This window comes from Dama dama, chromosome 6 (assembly GCF_033118175.1).
Source record: "Dama dama isolate Ldn47 chromosome 6, ASM3311817v1, whole genome shotgun sequence".
NCBI classification, from domain to species: domain Eukaryota; kingdom Metazoa; phylum Chordata; class Mammalia; order Artiodactyla; family Cervidae; genus Dama; species Dama dama.
Window position 1 is genome coordinate 23,271,598 of NC_083686.1, and position 24,540 is coordinate 23,296,137.

Consider the following 24,540-nt stretch of genomic DNA (forward strand, 5'->3'; position numbering starts at 1 on the left):
CCTCATCTCTCACGCAGCTGATTCCAAGAGCTCCTCAACTAGTCTCCCCGCCCTTCAGGTAATGAGAAGTTTAGGGAGGAAAGGTTAGGGTATCAAAGGCTGAGTGTCCAACATGGTGCCCAGGAGACTTTTCTTGGTCATGAAGCAACATGTGAAGATTGAGAAGCCGGGCAGCAGTTAAAACTGTAGCGGAGATCAGACAGACTGTGAAGAAGAGAGCACTGTGGGAAGACGACGTAGCCCAGCGACCTGAGGGAGGGTGCAATGGGCAGGGAGGTGGGGTAAAGAAGGGGGAAACCACCACAGCTGACGATAGCCACGTCCCAGCCCGGCCGCAGCCCACCGGCCGTTCAGGAGTCAGAGGTGCCCGTGCCCACCTACCTGGCCAGCATACTCCACATAGTCCTGCTGTCCAGGCTGGGAGCCCGCCCGGGAGCTGGAGGTGGCCGTGCCTTGCTCCGTGCGACACAAGACAATGGCGTACTGATTCAGGTTCCCCGTCCTCTGCACCGTGACGCTCACTGACCCTGCTTTCTCACTGACGTTGTAGCTGGAAGCACACAAAAAGGCCATCTCTGAAATTCCGAAAGGGCTGTGAAGAATCCATGTGCTTAATGTCTTATCTCTGAGGGTTGGTTATTGGTGCCAGACAGTTCCGAGAAGAGGTAGTTTGGTTCCTTTAAGGTGTTAGGTGGAAACTAAGGGAATGTATTCACTTGTGACAGTCATAGAAGCAGGTGACCAAAGGAGGAGTGGATGCAGAAGGATATCTGCCCCATTTTTAGAAAGAGTTGGAAGACAGTCAGCACGTAGGAGGTATGCCCTCCGTGTTTCAGAACACAAAGAAATAACAAACAATGTCGTCCAAGTGTGGTCAAGTAATTAGCATAGGTCAGTGAGTTCCTTTGGAAGCAAGCTGCTTGGAAGCCAGTTAATAACTTGGTTCAGGTGGGAACTGACTGGACCAGGTCTCCAGGGTGTTTAAAAGAGCCAGAGTGGTACCAGACGTAAGAAAATGAGAACTGGGCCAAGGTAACAAAGGTGTCGAGGCAAATGGGGCTTTATGACAGTGGGGGAGGGCCAAGGTGCTACAGACTGGAAGTGTGCCCCTCCACAGGTTGAAACCTTAATCCCCTCTGTGACAGTAATAGGGGTGGGCCCTTTGCAAAGGTGGTTAGGTCATAAGAGTGAAGCCCTCATGAATGGGATTAGTGCCATAGAAGAGAGCTCCATCTGCCTTCTGCCACGAGAAGTTACAGCAAGAACTCAATTCTCCAAGGACCATGAGGCAGGCCCTCATCAGACACTGAATTTGCCAGCACCTCAGTCTTGGACTTCCCAGCCTCTAGAGCTGTGAGAAATAAATTCCTGTTGTTCACAAGTCACCAAGGTAATGGTATTCTGTTACAGCAGCTGGAATCACTAAGACACAGAATTAACTTAGCTTGCTGCTAGGAATTTCTGTTGAATTGCAAAGCAGGAGGCAAAGTATACAGGTGCCATTTATTCATAACAAGCTATCCAGGTTGAGAAAAGCCCAGCCTGAGCTGGGCTTTGTCTGTCATCACTGAGGATGGCCATTAACTTTGACTTGTGGCTTATTGCCGTGAGGATTGCTGGCAAAGTGCCTTTGAGAGGTTTGTCTTCATTGCCAGTTTGGGGACTCTCTGTATTAGTTAGTCCATCAAACATTAAAGGGTTGTCCACAAAATAACATCAGTTTTATTCAACTTATTTAATTCTGAAGGAGTTACACATAAGAGATAAATAGCAGCAGAGTGTACGTATATAATGGAGAATGAAATGGTAACCACTCTAGTATTCTTGCCTGGGAAATCCCATGGACAGAGGAGACTGGTGGGCTACAGTCTGTGGGGGTCACAAAACAGTTAGACACGACTTATCGACTAGACAATAACTATACATATATATATATATATATATAAAACACACATATATGTTAATTCTAATTTTCCAATCATTCCCCAAGTATGTGTAACAATAAAACAGCCTCCATCTGGGGCACATGAAACCAAGTTTGCATACTTCCTTCTCTTCTTCCCAAGATCCAATTTTCATTTGAATTATAATGATATTTGTTTCTTAGTGGGTCTGTGAAATGTAGATTTAAAGACTTTTATGTCCCACAAAAATTACAGTCCTAGTTATAAAATCTAATCTATAAAATCAGCTCTGTGTCTTACCAATCAGTGACTCTCTGCCTCTGGACTCCCCAACAAGACTACAAAAGCATCTTGAGGAGCCGTCTGTGTTAAGCTATGAATTTTTAACTAAAGATACATGATTCTGTGTATACCAAAAGAGCAAGGAGGAGAATATAAGCTTAAGAACAGGGAGAATGGAGACAGAAGGCAAAGACTGTTTTTGCGGGCCAGTGATTATTTTTTTCAATGTATTTTTTTCTCCCATCAGTTCTTCTGAATTATCTTCTAAACTTGCAAACAGAAGGAAAAATACTTTCAGGAGAAGCAGTAAAGCATGATGGTTAAGATCACTGGACTTCATTGCTTATTAGCTATATGACTTCAGATAAGTTAATGTTGTTTAGTTGCTAAGTTTGATCTGACTCTCGTGATCCCATGGACTGTAACCTACCAGGCTCCTCTGTCCATGGGATTCTCAGGCGAGAATATTGGAGTGGGTTGCCATTTCCTTCTCCAGGGAATCTTCCCAACCCAGGAATCAAACACGCATCTTCTGCATTGACAGGCATGTTCCTTCCACTGAGCCACCTAGGAAGCCCTCATATAAGTTGCTTAACCTATTTCTGTCTCTATTGCTTCATCATTGTGGAGGCAACAAGGTTACTCAGCTCATAACCGCAAGCATTAAACAAGATGACGTATGTCAGTTACCCGCTACAGTGCCTGGTACATATGGTATTCAAGAAATATTTGGTGCAATTATTATTTTTATTCTTATTATCATCCCACCATCATGACTGGATGATTACAGCTGACCTCCAAGGTGCTTCATCCTGGCTTCCTCTGCTTTCCTGTTTCATTTCTCAAGAATGAACGCCAACAGCACTTGTACCTGGTATATTTAAAACTGATGAGGGACCACTGGATATGGAAGATGTTGTCGTTGACCACATTGGGTTTACTGTCTTTCACCAGAAACTGAAAACTATCCATCATCTCATGGATCTTCTCCTCATGCAACACGTAACGGATCAACCCCAAGTTCACGTCCTCTGTGAGAAAAAAAGATACTGAATTAACCAGGGGATGTAAAGACAGCCTCATAGATTTCTCCCGACACATCCAGTTTATTCTTCTAGTGGATTACAGACAAAACTTATTTTTCCAGGAACAAAAAAGACTGTAGTCTTAAAAATAAATGTTTCTACTAGGTCTTAAAATAAGATCCTGTAATTCTGTTTGTGTATAGGAAGTACCATTATGCTATTGTACAATGACAATCCCAGGGTCTTGGCAAAAAAGCAGTTTAATAAATGTCTATGGAAAGTTAAAAGCAAATCTTTGAGCCAACAGAGGGAAGTCTCTGACCCCATCTGCCATGCACATATGCTTATACCTGTCCCTAGTTCCTTCAAAATAAAGGTTCTTTGTATGTGTTACTGAGAAAAGCTAGGGTTGGATTAAAACAGCCCCCTCACAAGGCACAGATAACATGGGGCTAGGAGAGAACACAGATTGAGGACAGGGATTGAAAGGAAACATGGCACATAAATTGCAAGACACAGTTGTGTCTTCCCACTCAGGTCCATCCCCAACACAAGTCTAGAAGACTCTGAAAACTTTCCAATAAACTAAAACACAAATTGGTTTCCTTGATGTGATTCCAAACAGGAAACTATTTATTGAGCAGTCTACCCATGTTGATTTTTCTTTCTTTGCCAAAGACAAAAAATCCATAATCCTTTACAGAAAAAAATGAACCACACAGGATCACAGATGTTTCATAAAGTCTGGTGGCTATTTTTGTTTTGAAAGCAAACCCAGAAGTATCACAGGATCTTTTCCAAACAACTTGGTCAAAACTGAAAGCAATTTGGGAACTAAGGAAGCCAGGTAAAGATAAAAATTTTCTTTTCTTTTTTTTTTTTTTGCCATAATTTGGAGTAAAGGGGAAAAAATATAAGGAGAAGTAAAATTTCACTGTTGGATGGTTAGATGCCAAAGGATCTATTTGTCTGTAAATAGGTCCTGGGGGGAAGTAGCTGGCAGTGGTTGCGAGAAAGATGAGGGAGATAGGGGGAGTCGTGTTAGAATAGACCCTTCCCACTTCTCATGTTAGTTGCTCAGTTGTATACAACTCTTTGAAACCCTACGGACTATAGCCTGCCAGGCTCCTCCATCCATGGGATTCTCCAGGCAAGATACTGGAGTAGGTTGCCCTTCCCTTCTCCAGAAGGATCTTCCCAATCCAGGGATCAAACCTGGGTCTCCTGCATTGCATGCGAATTCTTTACCATCTAAGCCACCAGGGAAGCCCAGCTCCTGAGGGCTCACCCTGTGTGAAGGTAGCCGCTGCCCTGCCAGGCTGCAGCTTGTTCTCCACGTGGCCATGCTTGGGGCCCGTGGTGATCTCATAGACAAGCTGCATGTCCTCCGTGTCTGGGTCCACGGTCAGCAGTTCCTTCTTGGTGATCAAGTTGGTTGCCTGGAATAGAAACCCATTAAATTTAATTCCTGAGATGGGAGTAAAGCAGGAACAAGACCCTCTGACTCAGATTTAATTCAGTTCAACCATGATTTACTAAGTACATTTACTGCCTGGAAAACTGTCAGGATTGAACAGGTTATGAGGATAGAAACCATCCCAGCCTCTGTCCTTGATGTTCGCTCTTTCTTGTGGAAGAAAGGCTTATGAGCAAGGTAACTGTGGTGAGTGCTATAGTGGGAGATGCGGAAAATATTGCATCACACTTTTAGGAAGCAAGGACAATTCATTCCATCTGGATTAGGGAAGGGGGTGGCTTCAGTTTGGCCTTGAAAGAAGGCTGGAACTTTGAAAGAAGGATACAATCCAGGGAAGATGGCCACTTTATACCGTATAAGAGTTGATTACATTGCTTGAAATTCAGACAGACAAATACATAATATCCCAATACTGCTCAAATATACTGGCTAAATTTTAATTCACTCATTTATTCATTCAACAAATATTTAATGAGACCAAGGGTTTGAGAGAAAAAGAGGATGGTCAACACTATTGAATGTTACTAGACCTAGTAAAATAAAGGCATGTGAGTGACCTTTGATTTGAGGAAATTGAGGTCATTGATGACTTTGATAAGAGTCACTGCAGCAGGGTAAGAGTTGGAAGTGGAAGACCAATTGGAGAAGAAGAGAATAGGATGGTTCCGAGTATTAAGAAAAATATCAAATAGGGCATGAGAGGAATCTGTACTAACTTTGTCTCATATATTTTAAAATTCCCAATGAGATCAGTGGAAAGCTGTAATACCACTGCTATATCAGCGATGTGGAGAAGGAAAATTCACATCCTAGAGGCAATACCACACACAAAAGTATGAAACCAGTTCCCAAACTGAGCTGAAGAACTGTGTGTGTTCAGGTGGGAATGAGAATTTAATGCTTGACATGGAAACAGGTGAGAATTATGGCGTATCTTAAAATGACCCAATTGGGACTTACGAAAAGGAGAAAAAAATTTAAATTTCTAGAAATCCTCTGATGATACTCATCTACCAAAAAACTCACTTCCTTCCCATCTATGGCGTGTATGAGAAGTTTTCCCAAATCCATCCTCCCCTTTTTCTAGTCAACAAACTTTTAGCTGAGCACTAGACACTCCATGCAATAGATAGGACCACAGGATCAATTTCTTTTCAAAACAATATGAGTGCAAGTGATGTGTTTAATTTCTCTATCACTTGCTTAAAATTAAGTTCCTTGACCCCTACTTTTCTGTTTTCCTCTTCCCATGGTATGCAGTACTGAAGAGCAGCTAAAGCGTTTTGGCCCTGCTGTTGATAACAACACCCTAGTGATGGCAGAAGAGTAAGACAGAAGGAATATGTATCTCTGAATGGTCACGTCGCGCCCTAACCTCCCTACTTCCGTGCTTTATGTGAGGAAAAAAAAACTTCTATCCTATTTGAGCTACTATATTTGGGGGTCATTCTATAAGAACATCTTAAACTATAATACAACTCTAACCAGACTCACAGAGCTCAGCAATCTTAAGAACTTAGCTTAGGGAGGGATAGACATGAGTTGAACAGGAATTTCTGTTCATATTGTCATGAATAGGATAGAGCCCAAGCTGGTTAGTGAGACAGTAGCAGATGGAAAGGCCTTACCTTGCCATCCATGTACTCCAGCCATTGGAGCCCCAGGTTGGTAACAATCCTAGGGGTGCCATCATCCACTGGGAGGATGTCTACCCAGAACTGCTGAGGTGCTGCTGTTATGATCTGTGATGAAAGCCAAAAAGAAAACTCATCATTCATACATAACTGAAGTATGTCAGGTCTAGGGCTTACAGAAGCTGGAACCCTTGAAATCTGTTGACACTTCAAAACAGGCAAGTGAGCAAGTTTCCATCGCTTATCACCACTTGGCTCCTGAGGCTTCAGGGACAATGTTGACTGACAAAGTGGAAATGATATAAGAAGAAAAGCAAGACACAAGTGGCACTCTTGCTGGAATTTCAGCTGCTATGGAAGTTGGTTTTCACAAACCTAAGCTTTCTTTAGTTGAGTTCGATATTGCCCCGAGATGAAACAATAAACAAAATATCTTCCTTTCAATAACTCTTGTTAAAACTTCTATCATTAAAATGTGAATGTCAGGGACTTCCCTGTTGTCCAGTGGTTAAGACTCTGCATTCCCAGACCCTAATTTGATCCCTGGTTGGGGAACTAAGATCCTGCATGCTGCACAGGATTGCCTGGAAAAAAAAATTAATGTCAAGGTCTTCAGGTAGGATTCTGCTAGATGTGAAAAGACGTTTCATGGGAAGAGATTTCCTTTTTATTTATTTATTTTTTTTTTGAGAAAAAACTGTTCACATGGGCAAAGGGGACAGAAGAAATCAAGAATAAAAGCATTTGTGAGGACTTCCCTGGTGGTCCAGTGGTTAGGAATCCACCTGCCAATGCAGGGGACATGGGTTCGATTCCTGGTCTGGGAAGATCCCACATGGTGTGGAGGAGCTAAGCCCATGGGCCACAACTACTGAAGCCCATGAGCCCTAGAGACCACACCCAGAGAAGCCACCACAATGAGAAGCCTGTGTATCACAACTAGAGGGTAGCCCCCACTCGCTACAACTAGAGAAAGCCTGCTCACAGCAACAAAGACCCAGCACATCCACTCCCCCTCCCCCCCCAAAAAAAAGTGTGTGTGAGAATAGTGCAAAGACATTTCAGTTTATGACTTTATCACCACACAGATATACACATGTATATTCACAACAGACACGGGGAGTCCAGTCCAGTACCTCCCCATTTCTGAACTGATACAACAAGCTGGCAGACAGTGCAGCAAGATACCGGTGTATCAGTCTTCTCCAACCCTCCCAGATAATTTCCATTTTCAAAATGACATGGTCCCCCTGGAGACCTGCTGTGACCTTTTATGTTTATCAGAGAGGTGGCCCTCTTGTTGATTCATCCTGAAATCTTTTTTTTTTCTCTTCTGAAAGTCAAACAAACTGGGGAAGCAGTCACAGTATGGGAGAGGGAAAATGAACGTGATGACCTGCCAGGTGGAGATGCAGGGCGGACACTGAAATGGCAGGGAAATCCCAAGAGCCATCCTACTGACACCTCGGCCAACTGAGAATGACCTTCTCACAGGTTGTTGGTTTCTAAAGCACACCAGAGGATCTTTCTTGGCCAGGCAAAGAATCATTCATCATCAAAGTAGGAAAAAACTGCAGGCCCGAGAGAAGCTGCTGACCCTTCGCTTATGCTGGAAGCAAACAGTAGGGTGTGATCATGTGCTCACTAAAACTGCTTATGCTGAGTCAGACAGCTATGTGAGACATCAGGGGTCCACCTTTCATCAGAGTTGCAGTTATTCCTAGGGGAAGGTTATGGTGCTGCAGGAAATCTGCTAAAAAAGAGTTAGAACTGCAGGGAAGAGAGTGAAAGGGGATGTTTATAGTTTCTTCTGATCACCTAAATGTTAGAAGTGAGCAATTCCCTTAAGGGAGAGAAGCCTGACAGTTTCATGACCTCAAAAGAAAACCATCTTCATTTGTTCCACAAGCTGATCCTAAAGTGACGACCATGATGATTATAGTCACAATTTATTGGCTATTTCTTGTGTTTCCTGTGTAAGGCACTGGGCTAAGTGCTTTGTGTAATCAGGGGAGTAGATATCCTCATTTTACAGATAAGGAAGCTAAGGCTTAGAAAGGTTAAATGACTTACAAAGACACTCAGGTAGTAAGTGACAGAAGCAGAATTTAAATCAGTGTCTTTTGGATGCAAAAGCCATACTCTTAGCCACTGTAATTCTTCATGAGACTGAAAACTCTGACTGGCTCAGGAGACGATTTGGAACCCTGTGATCTTATTGAAAAAACCAGATGAATTCAGGATGGGGAACACATGTAAATCCATGGCTGATTCATGTCAATGTATGGCAAAAACCACGACAATATTGTAAAGTAACTAGCCTCCAACTAATAAAAATAAATGGAAAAGAAAAAAGAAAAGCCAGATGAAAGAAAAAAGGAAGGAACAAAGGGCGAGTGCAAAGGAAAAGGAAAAATAATAGCAGTAATAATAACAATAACGGCTGTCTTTTATGTGAGTACTCAGTCTTTGCCAATGGTGCTAAGCATTTTTTATGGATCTGTTGATCCTTAGACCAATGGAAGCTGGTGATGATCCTTGTGCCCACTGTATAGATGAGAAGCTGAGGCTTACAGAAGTTAAGTCATTTGCCCAAGGCCAATTAGGTGACAGAACCAAAACTCAAGGCGTGTTGAGTACATGCGTGCTTAGTTGCTTCAGTTGTATCCGACTCTTTGTGACCCTATGAACCGTCCCCACCAAGCTCTTCTGTCCATGGGATTCTCCAGGCAGGAATACTGGAGTGGGTTTACCCTTTGCCTAAAAATGCCATGTTCAGCCTCCAGACAACCTCTGGCCTGCTGTGCTCCGCCTCCCTCTCCGCCGTGTCTGCCCCTCACCTCTTTTCCTCCTTCCTCAACAATGAAGAAAGGATTCGTCCCGTCAGCCACGGTGAAGGTGAATCGGTCTTTGAGGGAGTTGCTGCCATCATGGCTGTAGCGGACCCGGTTCTGGTAGATGTCCTCCATGGTGAAGGTGGACGTGAGCTGGAAGGGCTGCCCATTGGTGGTTCGCTCGATGGTGCCGTGGCGTGGGGGCTGCACGACCGTGAACGTGACAAACTCAGCCTGTCATGGAGGCAACAAGAGAAGGGAACTCTGTATCAGGAGCCAGACGTGTGAGTGGTGGTCAACAGGTGGCCAAGGGTAGTCAAACCCAAAGACCGCCTTTTCTTTATAGACACCAAAAATCAAGCTAAGGAGAGAAATTATATTGGTTACTACAATCGAACTTATGTTCTGCTGCCTTCTGTTTTAAGATAAGACATTTAAATTTGGCCTTTTGGGGTTATAGGGGGAAAACTTGAATTTTTAACCTCTAAGATGGTAAGAACTAGACCTTTTAAAATCACTCACTTCCTTTCCATCCACTCTTCTCCCCCAGCACATACACTTTCCCAAAACTCATATACAGAATCTATGCATCAGAACAGAAGCATAACTTCCCATTTCTATTTTTCTACTTGGAGTGTAATTGCTTTACAAAGGTGTGCTAGTTTCTGCTGTACAGTGAAGTGAATCAGACATTTGTGTACATATATCCCCTCCCTCCCACCACCCCCATCCCACTCCTCTAGGTCATCACAAAGCACCCAGCTGAGCTCCCCGTGTTTTAAAGTAGGTTCCCACTAGCTACCTATTTTACACATGTGGTATACATATATGTCAACGCTACTCTCTCAATTCATCCCACAAATTTCCCATTTCTAATAACTGCTTCTAGGGTGACATGAGAAGGAAAAATACCGATGTAGAAAATCCTGCTCAGGACTCTTCAATAATCTCCCACCAACTTGGAAGAAAATGCAGAGGCCTGACCCGGGCCAAGAAGGCCCTCTGTGACCTGGTCCCACAGTTCCTCTCTGGTCTTATCCTTTTCCTCTCCTGCTTGTTCACTGGGGTCTAGACTCTTGGCCTGGCTACTCAATTGTTCTAAGCGCACTGGACCACAAGACTTTTGCCCTCCTGATTCTTCTGCCTGGAGAGGGATTCTCCCGGGAAACTGCACAGTCTGCTCTTTCTCTTCCTATCTCTGCTCAAGTATCAGCCACTCAGAGAAAACTCCCCTGACCTGTGCCTCAAACAGCACACACATCTATCTCTGTCACCTTCATGTCACTTTATTTTTATTTCTAGCACTTATCACACCTGACAAGATAGTCTATGTTCTTTCTTTCTTTATCATCTGTCCCCTTAACCAAAGGTTGTAAACTCCCTAAGGCCAGCACTTTGATCTGCTTTGTTCACAGTGCTGTCTTTAGCATCTAGAGCTGACCTTGGTAATAAATACTTGCTGAAAGAATGAATAAATGAATGCATGCTGGCACGGGGAAGGGCATACATAGAATTAATTAACAAGTGTGTGGTACCCTTAACGGGAGCTAAATCATGTCAGAATGTTAGATTCTTTAATTGGAAAGCATTAGACAGGAAGAGTTGTCTCGACATGCCCTGTTTTACTGGATAAAACCTGGTTCTTTGAGAATGTTCAAACTGCAATAATTAGTTGTCATCCAGTGAAGTTTTGATGGAGGAAAAAGTGTAGAGATGAGAAAATCCTTGTTCATTAATAATAGGGAGTAATAAAAATTGGATAAAGTGCCATCGACCTAATTTTCTGTGGATCATAATCAAAATCAGAATGTTAACATGATTGTTATGTGTAATTGTGGGAAAGGATAAACATATTTAGGGTTTCCAAAAGAGTTTAAAAACGACTTGATTTCAAATGTATTAGCTTTTCTTTTCCAGCAGGCCATGGTATGTTCTGGTTTTTATTTTTTTTATGTTCTGGTTTTTAATCTTTCAAGGATGCTTGTATTACTCTCAGCCCCACCCCTCGCCCCACCCTTGGGATGTACTGTAGCAAAGCAACAGGCATCTCACTGGACCAGAGGCCAGGGTAGCACTCCTACCTCTGTGTCTGCATCCACTGCTTTAAGCTCAAACTCCGTGATGGTCTTCCTCACACCCTCCTGTACCCGCATCCCGAAGTTCTGCACTTGGGGCAGCACGTCATCCACAGGGCGAAGAGTGATGCGGAAAGTCTGCGTCACCTGCAGGGCGGAAAAGTGTGGGTGGGTCACCTGTCCCCAGCACCCACCTGAGGAGAAAGCAGACGCCCTCTGCATTCCCTTTCACACCGTTCCTGGCATGACTGACCGACCAGAGACCCAGAGGTGGGTTCTCTTTGGCAAGATTAGAGTTCTCTTTGCCTCTGTCCCGGGCTGACAGCAGAGGGAAATGAAGCTCTCTCAACAATGGTGGCTTCGTGCCCTCCAGTTAAAGGAGATGACGCTGAATTGATACCCATCAAGGAGGGAAGCGAGCTCCTCACCCACCTCGTGGACTCCATCGGAGAGCGTAAAGCTGAAGGCGTCTGAATGCTTCTCAGCCTCACTGGAGTGGATATACTGAACGTTTCCTGAAGCGAGGTCAGCTTGTGTAAAGGAACTAATCCGGATGCCTAGCAAAAGACGAGAGAACCAGAGAAAGGGTGTCAAGAGGCGAGTCGTGGCTCTCAGGTAAGGGAAATGTCACACTGTCACCAGAGAGCGTCCTTTGTCCTTTTCTTACAGCATCGATATGCTGCCCTCTAAGACCTTGGGCTAGAGTTGTCTGTGTGTTTTCCCGGCAACAGCACATGTTCTGTGGGAGCATGTGTTAATTATCGCGGCTTCTATCCCGTGCCAAGGCAGCGGCTGGTGCTCAATAAATGTTACTCTCTTCTCTCCTGGGGTTTATGTGTGCAGGTCAAACTGTGAAAGGTACAGCCAACACCTTCTGTGCCAGACTCCTCGCTCTGAGCTTTTACATCCCCCATAGCCTCGTAGTCCTTTCTGAAAACCTGCCCTGATTTTGAATATTGTGTGATGGCTTAGTGTTGAAACACTGGGGTCTGACGGCTTTACTACACACAACCTTTTTTCTGAGATTGGTGAGCCACAATTTTATTGGATATTCTTCAAGGTCTCTTTCATTCTCAGTTCTATGATTCTAGCTTCTCACATACCACTTTGGCCAGAATGGCAGTAACAAAACTTACCACATGAGTTTGGAGTTTGAGCAATCATCCTTTCTCAACTCTCAAATGACTTACCAGTATCTTTTAAAAATGTGATACAGAGAAAACTATTTTTCAGAGTCATTTTAAAGTTAAAAACAAAACTTGAAGTGATTTTTAAATAATGCCAAGGTATCCCATTAATGAATAATATCTCTGTCTTTTCAAATGCTCAACAACATTTGGCAAAACAGCCCCAAATTCTTGCTTCTATCTTAGGGCTTCTGGGGTCCATCCCCAGGTGCCAGACGAGATATGAAACAAAATCATATCCTTTAATCTCTCAGCACAAATTTTCTCTTTCTGATTCTGGGTGTTAGAGTATTCATTTATTTAATCCAGTCCTTTGCTTTGGTCCTGAAATTCATTTGCTGCTTCCTGGAATTTACTATTTATATTTGTCACTGCTAATCCTGGCAAAACCAGTTCATCTTTACTGTTAAAAAAAACAAAGAGATTCTACTTTGACTATTTTACATTTAACTGTGACATTAATATCATTGCTTTTTCTTAAAAATAAAACACATCAACCAGCGTGGTTAATATTTCCATCTCTCTTTATCATCTGAAATGTCATTCAGATACAATAGCCTCCTGAATATTGGGGCATCAATTTTTTGATGAGGCATTTATATTTCTGTGCTTACTACACCAGCTCTTGACAGGCAAAAATGTGCCCCCACCCTCATTTTATATAAGTTTCATCTTGTGGTTCTGGACAGAAGTTCATACCATTCTTTAAAAATTTAATAACTTCAGACTGGATGCATGGAGAAATTTAAACCTCTTTCCCTGCTGTGAATCCATTCTCACAGCTCATGAAAAGACACCTGTGTGGATTCTCATGCTCAACTGGTCACCTAATTCACTATTCCCTTTATGAAACTCTAAGACTGATTTTAAAAGGTGATAGATTTCCCTTCCTCTTGAGAAGGAAGTACTGAGATTAATCTTATCTTTTAACATTTTTATAGAGAGGAAATTGATGTATAATAAATTATACATATTTGAAGTATAAGTTTATATTATCTTTGTTAGGTCCATGAAACCATCACCTCAATCAAAACAGTGAAATGTTTCCATCACCCCGAAAGTTTCCAACATTCTACAACCCTTCCATCCCTTCTTTTCCTATGCGCCACTCCATCCCAAAGAAGCAAATGAAGTCATTATAGATTAGTTGGCATATTCTCTAAATTTTTTAATAAATAGAAACATACAGTATATACTATTTGATGAATGATTTCTTATTTATTTAGCATAATTATTTTGCTAAACATAATTCATCCATACTGTAGCATGTATTTATAGTTCATTCCTTTTCATTGGCAAGTACTATTCCATTGGATGGTTATATCAAAGATTGTTTATCCATTTATCTGTTCACGGACATTTAGGTTATTTTTAGTTCGGGACTTCTACAATGAAAGCTTCTATGATCACTCGTGCACAAGTCTGTGTGTGGAAGTTTTCATTCTTCTGGGTAAATTGCTAAAAGTGGGAGAGTAGGAATATATGTAAGGTGTATGCTTAACTTTTTAGGAATCTGCCAAACTATTTTCCAAAGCAAAGTACTATTTTATATTCCCACTGAGCACTTACCATGTGCAGAACATTGTTTCAAATTTGCTTATATAGATTAAAAAAAAATATTTTTAAATTTAATTAATTTTTGGCTGCGTCAGGTCTTAGTTGTGGAGCAGGGGTCTTTGTTGCAGTTGGGAGGCTTCTCTCTAGATGCCTAGATGTGGGATCCTAGTTCCCCGACCATGGATCAAATGCATGTTTCCTGCATTGCAAGGTGGATTCTTAACCACTGGACCACCACAAAAGTACCTAGATTGTTTTTTTTTTTTTAATCTCAACAGCTCTGGCAGGTCAAAGTTGGCATCATTTTTCTAGATTATGATACTAATAAAACAGATAAGAAATGTGACCCATCTGAGGTAACACAGCTAATAAGAGGGCAGTGCTGAGATTGGAACTCAAGGTTGCTCACTTCCAAAGTTTAGGCCTGCTGCAAGTACTTCTTTATCTTATGTTGATTATATATAGAAGTGAGATTTTTTATATATATATATATATACACACACACATATATATAAAATATTTTTTATTCTGTTAGGAGTGCTTTTTGTAAAACTTATCTAGCTGTTTTGGGCTAGATGAGGAGTCGCTTGGATTTCACCCTTATCCTTTAATTTTTTTGTCAAATAAAAATGATACATGATTATTAAAGAAAATGTGAGAAACAAAGAAAAGTAAAGAATCACAAACCACTCATAGTTCTACCATTGAAATATCACCATTGCAAGTTAAAAAAAAAATTTGAATCATAGAGTAATTTTCTGGCTATAAACTCCTTCTTATCTGAAATGCTGATTTTGATGGGGGCATTTAGTATTATGATTTAAATGAGAGCCATAATTAAGTACCAGAGGGTAACAAGCTGTATTAGAAGGTAAGCTTCAAGAAGACAAGATTTTTGCTGTTTCTTCACTAATGTACACCGAGAATACCACCTGGCATAAGTCAGGCTCTCAAAACATATTTGGTGAATGAATTTAGTTCATTGATTACAATTACTATCTAAAAGGTCCTATTAAGCAGACATTCTCAAGCTCTATACACTTAAAACATTTTTTTAGCTGTTGCTAATTGGCTATTGGAAGGCTTCAGCCGTTCACTCACCTGGCAAGATGCTGCTTCTAATAACATATTGTCCCTACTGACTGTCACAGCAGGTAGTTACTGTTTGAAATATCTTGAAGGCTTTTAATCCCATCTAAGGTGTTTTTAGTCACCAACCCGCTGGCTAACCTATGTATCTGGCAGCATTATGGAGACCCACGTTAACCCTGTCAGTTTTCTAACTTCCCTGGAGGGCCAGTATGTTAGAGAAAGTTCAGACCAGGGCAAGGAAGTGGTGTGAGAATAAAGCATCTTTGAAGAAATTGCCTTCCTAATAGGATGTCAGGAAACAGCCCTGGATCTCCTTCAGTGCGGCTGTGAATGGCTCTGTACCCACTGTCTGTTCCCACCTCAAGCTCATGCTGGGTAGACTCTCAGCTTCTCTGCTCCCGATTTTCTTCCAAATCTTCCGTTAATGGAATGAATTGTGTCCCCCCAGATTCATACACTGATGTCCTAACCCTCAGTGCCTCACAATGTGACTTTATTTGGAAATAGAGTCACTGCAGATGTAATTTGTGAACACTGGTCACTGGGGGAGCTTCTGTAGTGGCTTGGTGGTAAAAAATCTGCCTGCTAATTCAGGAGACATGGATTTGATCCCTGATCCAGGATGATCTCACATGCTGCAGAGCAACTGGGCCCATGGGCCACAACTATTGAGCCTGTGCTCTAGAGCCCAGGAATCACAGCTACTGAAGCCCTCACGCCCTAGAGCCCAAGCTCTGCAACAGAGAGGCTTTACAATGCAACTAGAGAGTAGCTCCCCACTTGCCACAACTGGAGAAAAGCCCATGCAGCAACGAAGAACCAGCATAGCCAAAAAATAAAAATAAACAAAATTATTTTTTTAAAAAAGGTAAGGTCATTAGGATGGGCTCTAAGCCAATTTGACTAATGTCCTTATAAAAGATGGAGTTTTGACACAGACATACACATACAGGGAGAATGTCACGTGAACATGAAGACAGGCATTTATGAGCCTAGGGGAGAGGCCTGGAATGGAGCCTTCCTCAGGAAGAACCAACTCTGCTGACACTCTGATCTTGGACTTCCAGTCCCCACATCTGTGAGATGATAAGCTCCTGCAGTTTAAGCAGCTCGGTCTGTGGTGCTTTATGACAGCTGCCCCAGCAGACTAATGCACCTCTGCTCTCAGGAGGACCCGAACTAAGACACCAGGTGCGTTTAATTTTGGTTGGTGTCACAATACTGAGAGGCTGAGATAGAGAGGAAGCTAAGGAATACCTTTGGTAAAGCATCACCTCTGGGAATCCTTCCTGACTTACTCGCAGCCCCTTGATTCCTAACATCCTCACACAACGCTGTTACAGCTACCAACATACACTTGCACATATTTGCTTACATGTCTCCCACTTCCAAGACCCAAGCTTTCTCCTGCTGCAGCTACTCAATAAATGTCTGGGGAAGGGGAGAACCAGTGTGTGCTGGAGACAGCTGTGTTCAATATTATTGCTCCCTGACTTTAAAAATACAACTGCTGTTTATTAGTTAAGTGACTGGATGTTCAGTTAGGGTCTAGATCTCCCAGCTACCTCACAGCCTCACGTGGCTATGTCCTTGCTACTAGGATGTGACCAAAAGGGATGTGTTCCTCCAGTAATTCTCCTAAAGAAGAAATGGATGTGGACGCCACTGGTTTTTTCCTGCCAGTTGCTGGCGTGGATGCTGACAATACAGTAGTCACCTTGGACCAGAGATGGGAGCCTCACGTGAAGGGTCACTGAACCACCTGCCTCTAGATTTTGCTGCGAGCAAAAACAAACTTGTGGAAGGTACAGTATTTTGGAGTTGCTTTTCCCCAGAAGCATAGTTTCTATCCTGATAACATAACTCCTTACTCTGATTTCTTTAGAATAAGAGGGTCCTGGCACTTTCCCGGTCATCGGGGGTTAAGACTTCATGTTCCACTGTGGGGGGAGCGGGTTTGATTCCTGGTCAGAGAACTAAGATCCGATATGCTGCTCGGTACAGCCCCCAAAATGAAAAGGATAAGAGAGTTCTTAGGGTTCCTGACATGAGGTTGTGGGCCCTCAACCCTGCAAGGAGCCCACACAGGGACTCAAGCTTAAAGCAGCTCTCCTCCATGGTAGGAATCTCGTGTCTGTCTTCTGCCCGGCTCCCCCATGCACATGGCTCCCTGTGTCTCCTTGGGGGAAGAAGAGAGGACCTTCACACCTTTTCTACCCAAAGAAAACAATCAGCTGACTAAGAGAGCTGGCATAAGACTAAGTCCATTTCATAGTTAACCATCAAGAGGATGTCTGCAAGCACTGGTGGCAAATGATAATTCCCAGGGGCCTCCGGTCCCCGAATAGCTCAGCGCCTGCACAGAGACACGGGTCTAAAAGCTGTTCTGCTCTGTTTGGAAAGAGGCTCTGGCTCCAGGTAGACCTATCCTCACCCCTTGACACAAATGGGGTGAGGTGGTTTTCTCTAAGCTGGAGCCAACTGCCTTCTGAGAGGGTGATCCATAATCAACATGGACTGGCTCTGGAGGGAAAAGAATCAAATTCATGAATCCAGTTCCACTTAGGGGAGACAGGGAAGGAGAGAATGCTGACTAGATTTCCTAGAATGGACAGCAGGGCTGGTAGCAGGGGATGGGCAGGGAAGTCCTGCTCATTAAAAATGGACAGGGCCCTCCAGGAGTAAAGATCGTCTTATCTGGTCTTTTTAGAATTTCTAAAAACAGGAGGATTGAGAAGAACTGGTGGGCGCAGGAGAGCATGTAGATGAAGAAGTCAAGTCTGGTGGGAAAGGGCAGGGAAGCACGCCTCCCTCTGTTTTAGTCTGCTTTCCTGAGAGGAAGGAGAAGGGGGATCTGTTATGGATGGCCCCCTGAGCAGTGCTAGCCTGGTACTGGCATCCCAGATTTAAGCCCAGCGAAGGTGGAGACTGTAAAAAACAGAAAAAGCAAATTTGGAGCCGCCTCCCCCAGGACGTGACACAGTTGAGAAGAGCCAGGGTCTCACCAGTAGCTGGCAGGGCCTTGCGTGAAGCTGCAAGCCTTTTGGAGCACTGTGAAGTGTAACTGCAGTTGCCCCAACACAACAGCCAAGAGTCTGCCCTTTCATCTTTGGAGAGATATAATCAGCAACCTGACAGAATTCTGGCAGAAGCAATTAGCTCATGAATTAATTATCAAATATCTCTTGCAGCCAAGGTCTTGGGAATGCTGATCTGCACACTGCCCCCAGGAACTTCGGGACAAAAGGGGAGGGCACGGGCTTTAATTTGCATTAGGGATTCAGGCCAGTCTGTCCAGCCTTCCCTGTGCCCCCCCAACATACACACAACATTCCTTCCCCCACCATTATGCTGGACCCAGACACAGTCTGCCACCCTCATCTTCTCTACCATATCCTCCTCCAGCTCACCCACTCCCACTCTCTCCCCTACTCACTTTGCCCCAGAAACACTGGTCTCCTTGATGCAATTGGAATGTGATGGGCTTGGCTGATCCCATTTCAGGATGTTGACACTCACTAATGCCCTGGAAAGATGCTGAATGCTCTTTCCTTGTATGTCAGCATGGCGGGCTCCCTTATTTTCTTCAGATCTCGGCTCAAATGTCATCTTACTATTAGGAGGCCTTCCCTTACCTCATTGGTCCCTGAACCCCAGGAATGCCCTCATTTCACTCCCTAACTCATCACCACTGACATGATATATATACTTGCTTGTTTGCCTACTGTCTGACCCCCAGCATCAGGGCAAGTACTTCCTCTCTTTTGCTATTTCCCTGGTTGAATGAAAGAGAAATCTGTAACCTGAAATCCAAAGAAAACCAATGATCTAAATTTCCTACAAGCTGACACAGCTTCTGTGATTGACAAAATAAAGACAATTCTACCTTTAGGCTGTTTATTCAGCCAATATCTCTTGTCCTTCATGTTTGTTCAAGTTGCCAAATTCTATAGTTGCTCCTCCTGAAATTAACTCTTTCCTTCCTTCTTTCCTTCCACCAACTACTATTTACTGGATATTTACTAGGTAGCAGGTGTAATCTCTTTTATTATTTTCATCTTAATCTTCCCATGTGGAGGCTGCCCCACTGCCAGAAGCCTCACTAGCTCCCATCTGGCCAAATGCTAAACTTCTTACCTACTGTCACCGCCTCTTTTTTCTTCCTTTCTTTCAGTTTATCCTATTGGACACTAGAGGAATTCACTTCCCTTCCCTGTTCGAAATTCTGCAGGGCCTCCTTATTGCCTATTGAATTAAATAGGGATTACTGATCATCACTCTGAAGACCCATCATAAAATGTCAGTCTACCCATGAACCCAATCCACTACTATTTTCAGAATATATGATTTAGCAAAACTGGCCCACTCATAATTTTTGGAATGAGTCCACAGGCTGTTCCTATCTCTGGAAATAACACAATTTCTGTCAGCCCAAATTCTATCTTTCAAGGGCACTCTTAAACACCACCTCCAAGCACCTTCCCATCTGATATCGCTTTTGCTTTTGAAGTCCTAGGATGGCAGGTTTATACAGTTCTTAAAATACCTGCCATCTTCTTCCCTTACATATGGTTATATGCAAAGGCTCCTTATTTCATCCAACAGAAGATTCTAATGGTTGGGATAATGTCTCGTTCATCTCTTTTTCTTCCTTTGTAGCAGCTGAACCAGTATCTTATTCAATATGCATGCTCACTTTCTATGTGTTGAATTCTAGTGTTGGAGACAAGACTGTTTACATCAAATTATAATTATCAAATCAACTTCCAGCAAGTAAGCATGGGGTACACTGTGTTCTAAGTATAATGCAAAGCAGCATACAATGGTCAAAAATAGTGATGCCAGAAATACATACTAATATAGGCAGGTTCAAGGTGAAAGTGTCCACATGATATGGCTGCCCCTGGCATTTACTAAATCCCAGCTTTGGTCTGATGAAGTCAGAGATGATGGGCTTACCTGGTGATGCTGTGTGTTCCAGGTGGCCCAGCTGGGGCTCTCTGGTGATTCTGTAGACCAGTTCTGTGGGTCCCTTCTCCTGGTCAGTGGCAGAGAGTTGCAGAGTGGTGATCTTCTTTACCGAGTTTTCGTCCAAGAACAGCCCTTTATTGGTGATGATGACTGGTGGAGATTTGTCTTCTGAAAATATCAGAAAGAGTAACATGACATGTGAAGAGCTGACTCACTGGAAAAGACCCTGAATGCTGGGAAAGATTGAAGGCAAAAGGAGAAGGGGGTGGCAGAGGATGAGATAGTTAGATAGCACCATCGACTCAACGGACAGGAATTTGAGCAAATTCCAGGAGGCAGTGGAGGACAGAGGAGCCTGGCGTGCTGCATTTCCACGGGGTCACAAAGAGTCGGATACAACTTAAGGAGACTGACAACAACAGCAACCTTTTATGCTTCCTTTTTTCAATTCTGGGCCTGGTGTCCAGGAGTAAGATCAAAATAATCCACATAATCCCCAGGTCTGACCCACAGAGAGTGCATCAAAGAGCCACAGCATCGCACAACAGAGAGGAGAGGATTTCAGATTTCTACTCAAGCCCGTAAAGAAAAGGCTCAAGCCTCACGGTATGCACCACACGACCTCAGAACTGCTGGAGAACTTTCAAATACCCAACTGCCCTCTTACCTGAAACAGTGATGGAAAATGACTGGCCAATCAATTTGTTGCCTTCTCCATCAACCACATCAAATTTAAAAGCAAAGTTCCCACCAGATTCTCCTTTTCCATGACTGTATTCTATAAGGCCTGTAACAAGGACAAGAAGATCACAGTTTGCTACTTAGTGTTTTCTGGCCTTATTTCTGAAATGTCAGGTGAGAATTCGATGGGTATTCACACCAGTGAATCAATTGCTCCCCTCTCACTTTGACATTGCTTTTGACATTTTAGTCTGACATTTTCATTTCCTCCCTTTCATCTAGCGACTTCCTCATCATCAGTGACTTGATGATAAAATAACCCCAAGCAGCAAGTAGCATTGCTTACAGCTGAGACTCAGCATCGGTGGAAGGCTCCAAAGAAGCCTCATGAATCATGAGGTCAACAAAACTGCCCACGTGGAAAATGGGCACTGACCAGACCCACATCACCGGTGCGGCCCTGTTATCTACCCATGTCCCAGGGCAGGAGGACAGAGAGCCACAGACCATGTGATCCCCTACGGTTCACTCCCGCTTCCCAGTCTTAAATCATTTTAGGAAAGGCGTGGGATATAACCAATCAACAAAGAAACAGACTAAATGAATAAACTCTACCTAGATGTCAATTGGACCCAAAGGGAAAAACCCAATATATTATATTTTTGTGAACCCATAGCATCACTTATCGGAGAAGGCAATGGCACCCCACTCCAGTATTCTTGCCTGGAAAATCCCATGGACGGAGGAGCCTGGTAGGCTGCAGTCCATGGGGTCGCGAGGAGTCAGACATGATTGAGTGACTTTACTTTCACTTTTCACTTTTATGCATTGGAAAAGGAAATGGCAACCCATTCCAGTGTTCTTGCCTGGAGAATCCCAGGGATGGGGTCGCACAGAGTCGGACACGACTGAAGTGACTTAGCAGTAGCAGTAGCAGCATCACTTATAAGGATCTAGCAATGGAAATATAACTAAACATCTGGGAAGAAGTGCCTGCCTTCATATTCTAAACAGGGACACCGAGGCAAGGAATAACCAAGGAATTATTCCACTCCCTTCACTACAGACAGGTCCAGAGATATTTGGGCTGCTATCAATTCTAGGCGTGAGTGCACAGACAGGACCTGTATTCTGGTCCTAGAGGAGCATGTTTCCACCTCTAAGTGGAAATTGCACATCATCACCTGACATTGGATTACTTCCCTCTCAATACGTAACTTCTTTTCCTTTCTTACCCCTGAAAGCACTGTACGGTAACTGCGTAGCATTTAACATTTATGCTTTCACATTACATCAGCATTTCCTGGAGGAGGGATGAGCTATGTAATCTCCCTGAGGCAGCTCCGATTTATGCCCTTCCATTTTGCTTAGTTCATTAACTTGTGCTCTTTGGGGAGCTGGAAAGAGATATAAATTGTTCACCTAAGGCAGGCATAATTTTCACCTTAATCCATCCCAATTCACTTCTTTTTTCTTTCTCTCTCTCTCTCATACACTTTTTAGCATCACAGCAAGTCAAAATGATTTTTTCCTCTATAATAGTCCTCAATTTCATCAAGGCTATGCCAAAGCATGAGAACATTTTAGCCAAGAAGGAAAGTTTTTTTTCAAACCAAAAAATGGAGGAGATAAGTAAGAATAAATGAAGCTATAACTCAGCTCTTAATTCAAAACAAGAGTGCAGAGTTAGCTGCCATTGGCTACCAGGCACCAATTCCCATTTGACTACAGTGGGTGGAGTTTCTGGAAGTCTGGGTAGGAGAAGTGCCTGACCTTGACTGATGTCAGCTTGGGTGAAACTTCGGATGGGGCCTCTAATGGAGATCTGCTCCAGGCTGTCATGCTTTACCATCTGCAGGCGTCCTACTCCAGGATCTTCCTTTAAGATATACATCACCTGATGGTCATCTGAGTCAGGATCTGTCACTTTCAAGTGCCGTTCTGTGATGATCGCTACGGACCCTGGAAGAGAATGGGAGAGACTAGGTCTTTCCCCATTATTGCTTTTGGAGAGCAGGTCAAATGATTTTAGGAGACGGGAGACTAAGTTATCACACGCTCCCCGGTCTAGAGAAATATCAGCTACGGGACTTCCTTGGTGGTCCAGTGGCCAAGATCCCATGCTCCCCAATACAGGGGCCCAGGGTTTGATCCCTGGTCAGAGAACTAGATCCCGCATACTGCAAACCCCACATGAAGCAAAGAAGACCCAGCTCAGCCAAATAAATAAATAAAATAATTTCCTTCTTTTAGAAAATAAAAAGAAAATATCAGCTGCTTGACCTTTTGGTTCCAGCTGAATACATTTTAATTTCCCTAAGTGAATAGTCCCAACTTCCCAATTTTCTAATCAGCCCTTGAGTTTGGCTCAGCTGGTAAAGAATCCGCCTGCAATGTGGGAGACCTGGGTTCGATCCCTGGGTTGGGAAGATCCCCTGGAGACGGGAAGGGCTGCCCATTCCAGTGTTCTGGCCTGGAGAATTTCATGGACTGTATAGCCCATGAGGTCGCAAAGAGTCAGACATGGCTGGGCGACTTTCACCTTGAGTTTAGATCTGAGCCCCTTTTTCTTCTGATCGAATTTCACTCTCTGCGCATGCTCGCTCTCTTCCTTGACCTTTCAGTTAGTACCTAAATCTATGTTCTGAACTTCTAGCTCTGCGAGTAAATGACTCTCAGAACGACAATGAGACCGGCTTGGACCTAATTTATTTACTGTCTTAAGGATCACCAAATCATTAAAAACAAAAAACAGCTTTACATAAACTCACAAACATATCTGGTTGCCGTCTCACACCAAATAGTCAGAATCACTGTTCCTCAGGATAGAGGCTATGATGAGAGGCACAGAGCAGGGAGACCTGAATGCTGGGTCCTGGAAGACCGCCCAGGTGCTGGGGACAGACAAGGCACAGTGCGTCTGTGCGTGCTCAGTCATGTCCGACTCTGCGACCCCACCGAACCTGCATCTTTGGAGTCTCCTGCATTGACAGGTGGATTCTTTACCACTGAGCCACCTTGGACTGTCCCTCCTGGCGAGCACCTCTTCTCAAGGCCTTCCTCTTTGTTCTCCTCGCTAGCCCACTTCTCATATTAAAACAGTAAATTCTGATAAAGTAGGTCCTAGTTAGTTACTCATGTGTAACATAACCTGGTCTGTGGAGCGGCAATCTGCCATGGGCTCTGAGCATCTCTGTATGTTTTTGCTGGGTAATGCCAAGAATGCAAGGTTTGACCACTTGTTCTCTGGGCCATTCCCAGCGAGCATCCCTGAGGGATGAGGTGACGTCTTCCTCTGGGACAAAGATCAGGCTTGCTTATTGCTACTATAACAAGGAGAGTTCCCAAGCTCAAGCTTCCTCTTCTGTAGTTCATCACCCTGCACACAAATACATTCATGTGGGCCCTCTGCATCACCCCCGTGGGACTTGGAGGGCATTGTCACAGAGTGCTATATTTCTGACCAAGGAATCTCAGCTTCCCCAGTGGCTCAGCAGTAAAGAATCTGCTTGCAGTCAAGGAGATGCAGGTTCAATCCCTGGGTCAGGAAGATTCCCCTGGAGTAGGAAATGGCAACCCACTTCAGTAGCCTTGTCTGGGAAATCCCATGGACAGAGGAGCCTGACAGGTTATAGCCCGTGGGGTCACAGAGTCAGACATGATTTAGGGACTAAATAAAAACAACAAGGAATCTCATGTGTTTGACCAGGATCCATGAAAGAGTAATAGGCCAACTTATTAGCTTGTAAATAGGGCAAAGTCAAGTCCCAGACCTAATACTTGGGACCTTTGGGAATCTCCACATTTTCAAATACCATTCT

General features: G+C 43.6%; 1 protein-coding gene across 1 annotated transcript in view; it reads right to left on the reverse strand.

Moving 5' to 3' along the window:
- FRAS1 (Fraser extracellular matrix complex subunit 1) overlaps positions 1 to 24,540 on the reverse strand; it is a 518,223-nt gene that overhangs the window by 69,585 nt on the left and 424,098 nt on the right. The window contains exons 45-54 of the mRNA XM_061145732.1: positions 22,493 to 22,681; positions 20,706 to 20,825; positions 20,027 to 20,206; positions 11,664 to 11,788; positions 11,238 to 11,378; positions 9,163 to 9,390; positions 6,317 to 6,430; positions 4,500 to 4,650; positions 3,058 to 3,217; positions 382 to 550 (exon numbers count right to left, since the gene is read on the reverse strand). Of these exons, the coding sequence (XP_061001715.1) occupies positions 382 to 550; positions 3,058 to 3,217; positions 4,500 to 4,650; positions 6,317 to 6,430; positions 9,163 to 9,390; positions 11,238 to 11,378; positions 11,664 to 11,788; positions 20,027 to 20,206; positions 20,706 to 20,825; positions 22,493 to 22,681 (1,577 nt within the window). The remainder of the gene's footprint in view (positions 1 to 381; positions 551 to 3,057; positions 3,218 to 4,499; positions 4,651 to 6,316; positions 6,431 to 9,162; positions 9,391 to 11,237; positions 11,379 to 11,663; positions 11,789 to 20,026; positions 20,207 to 20,705; positions 20,826 to 22,492; positions 22,682 to 24,540) is intronic.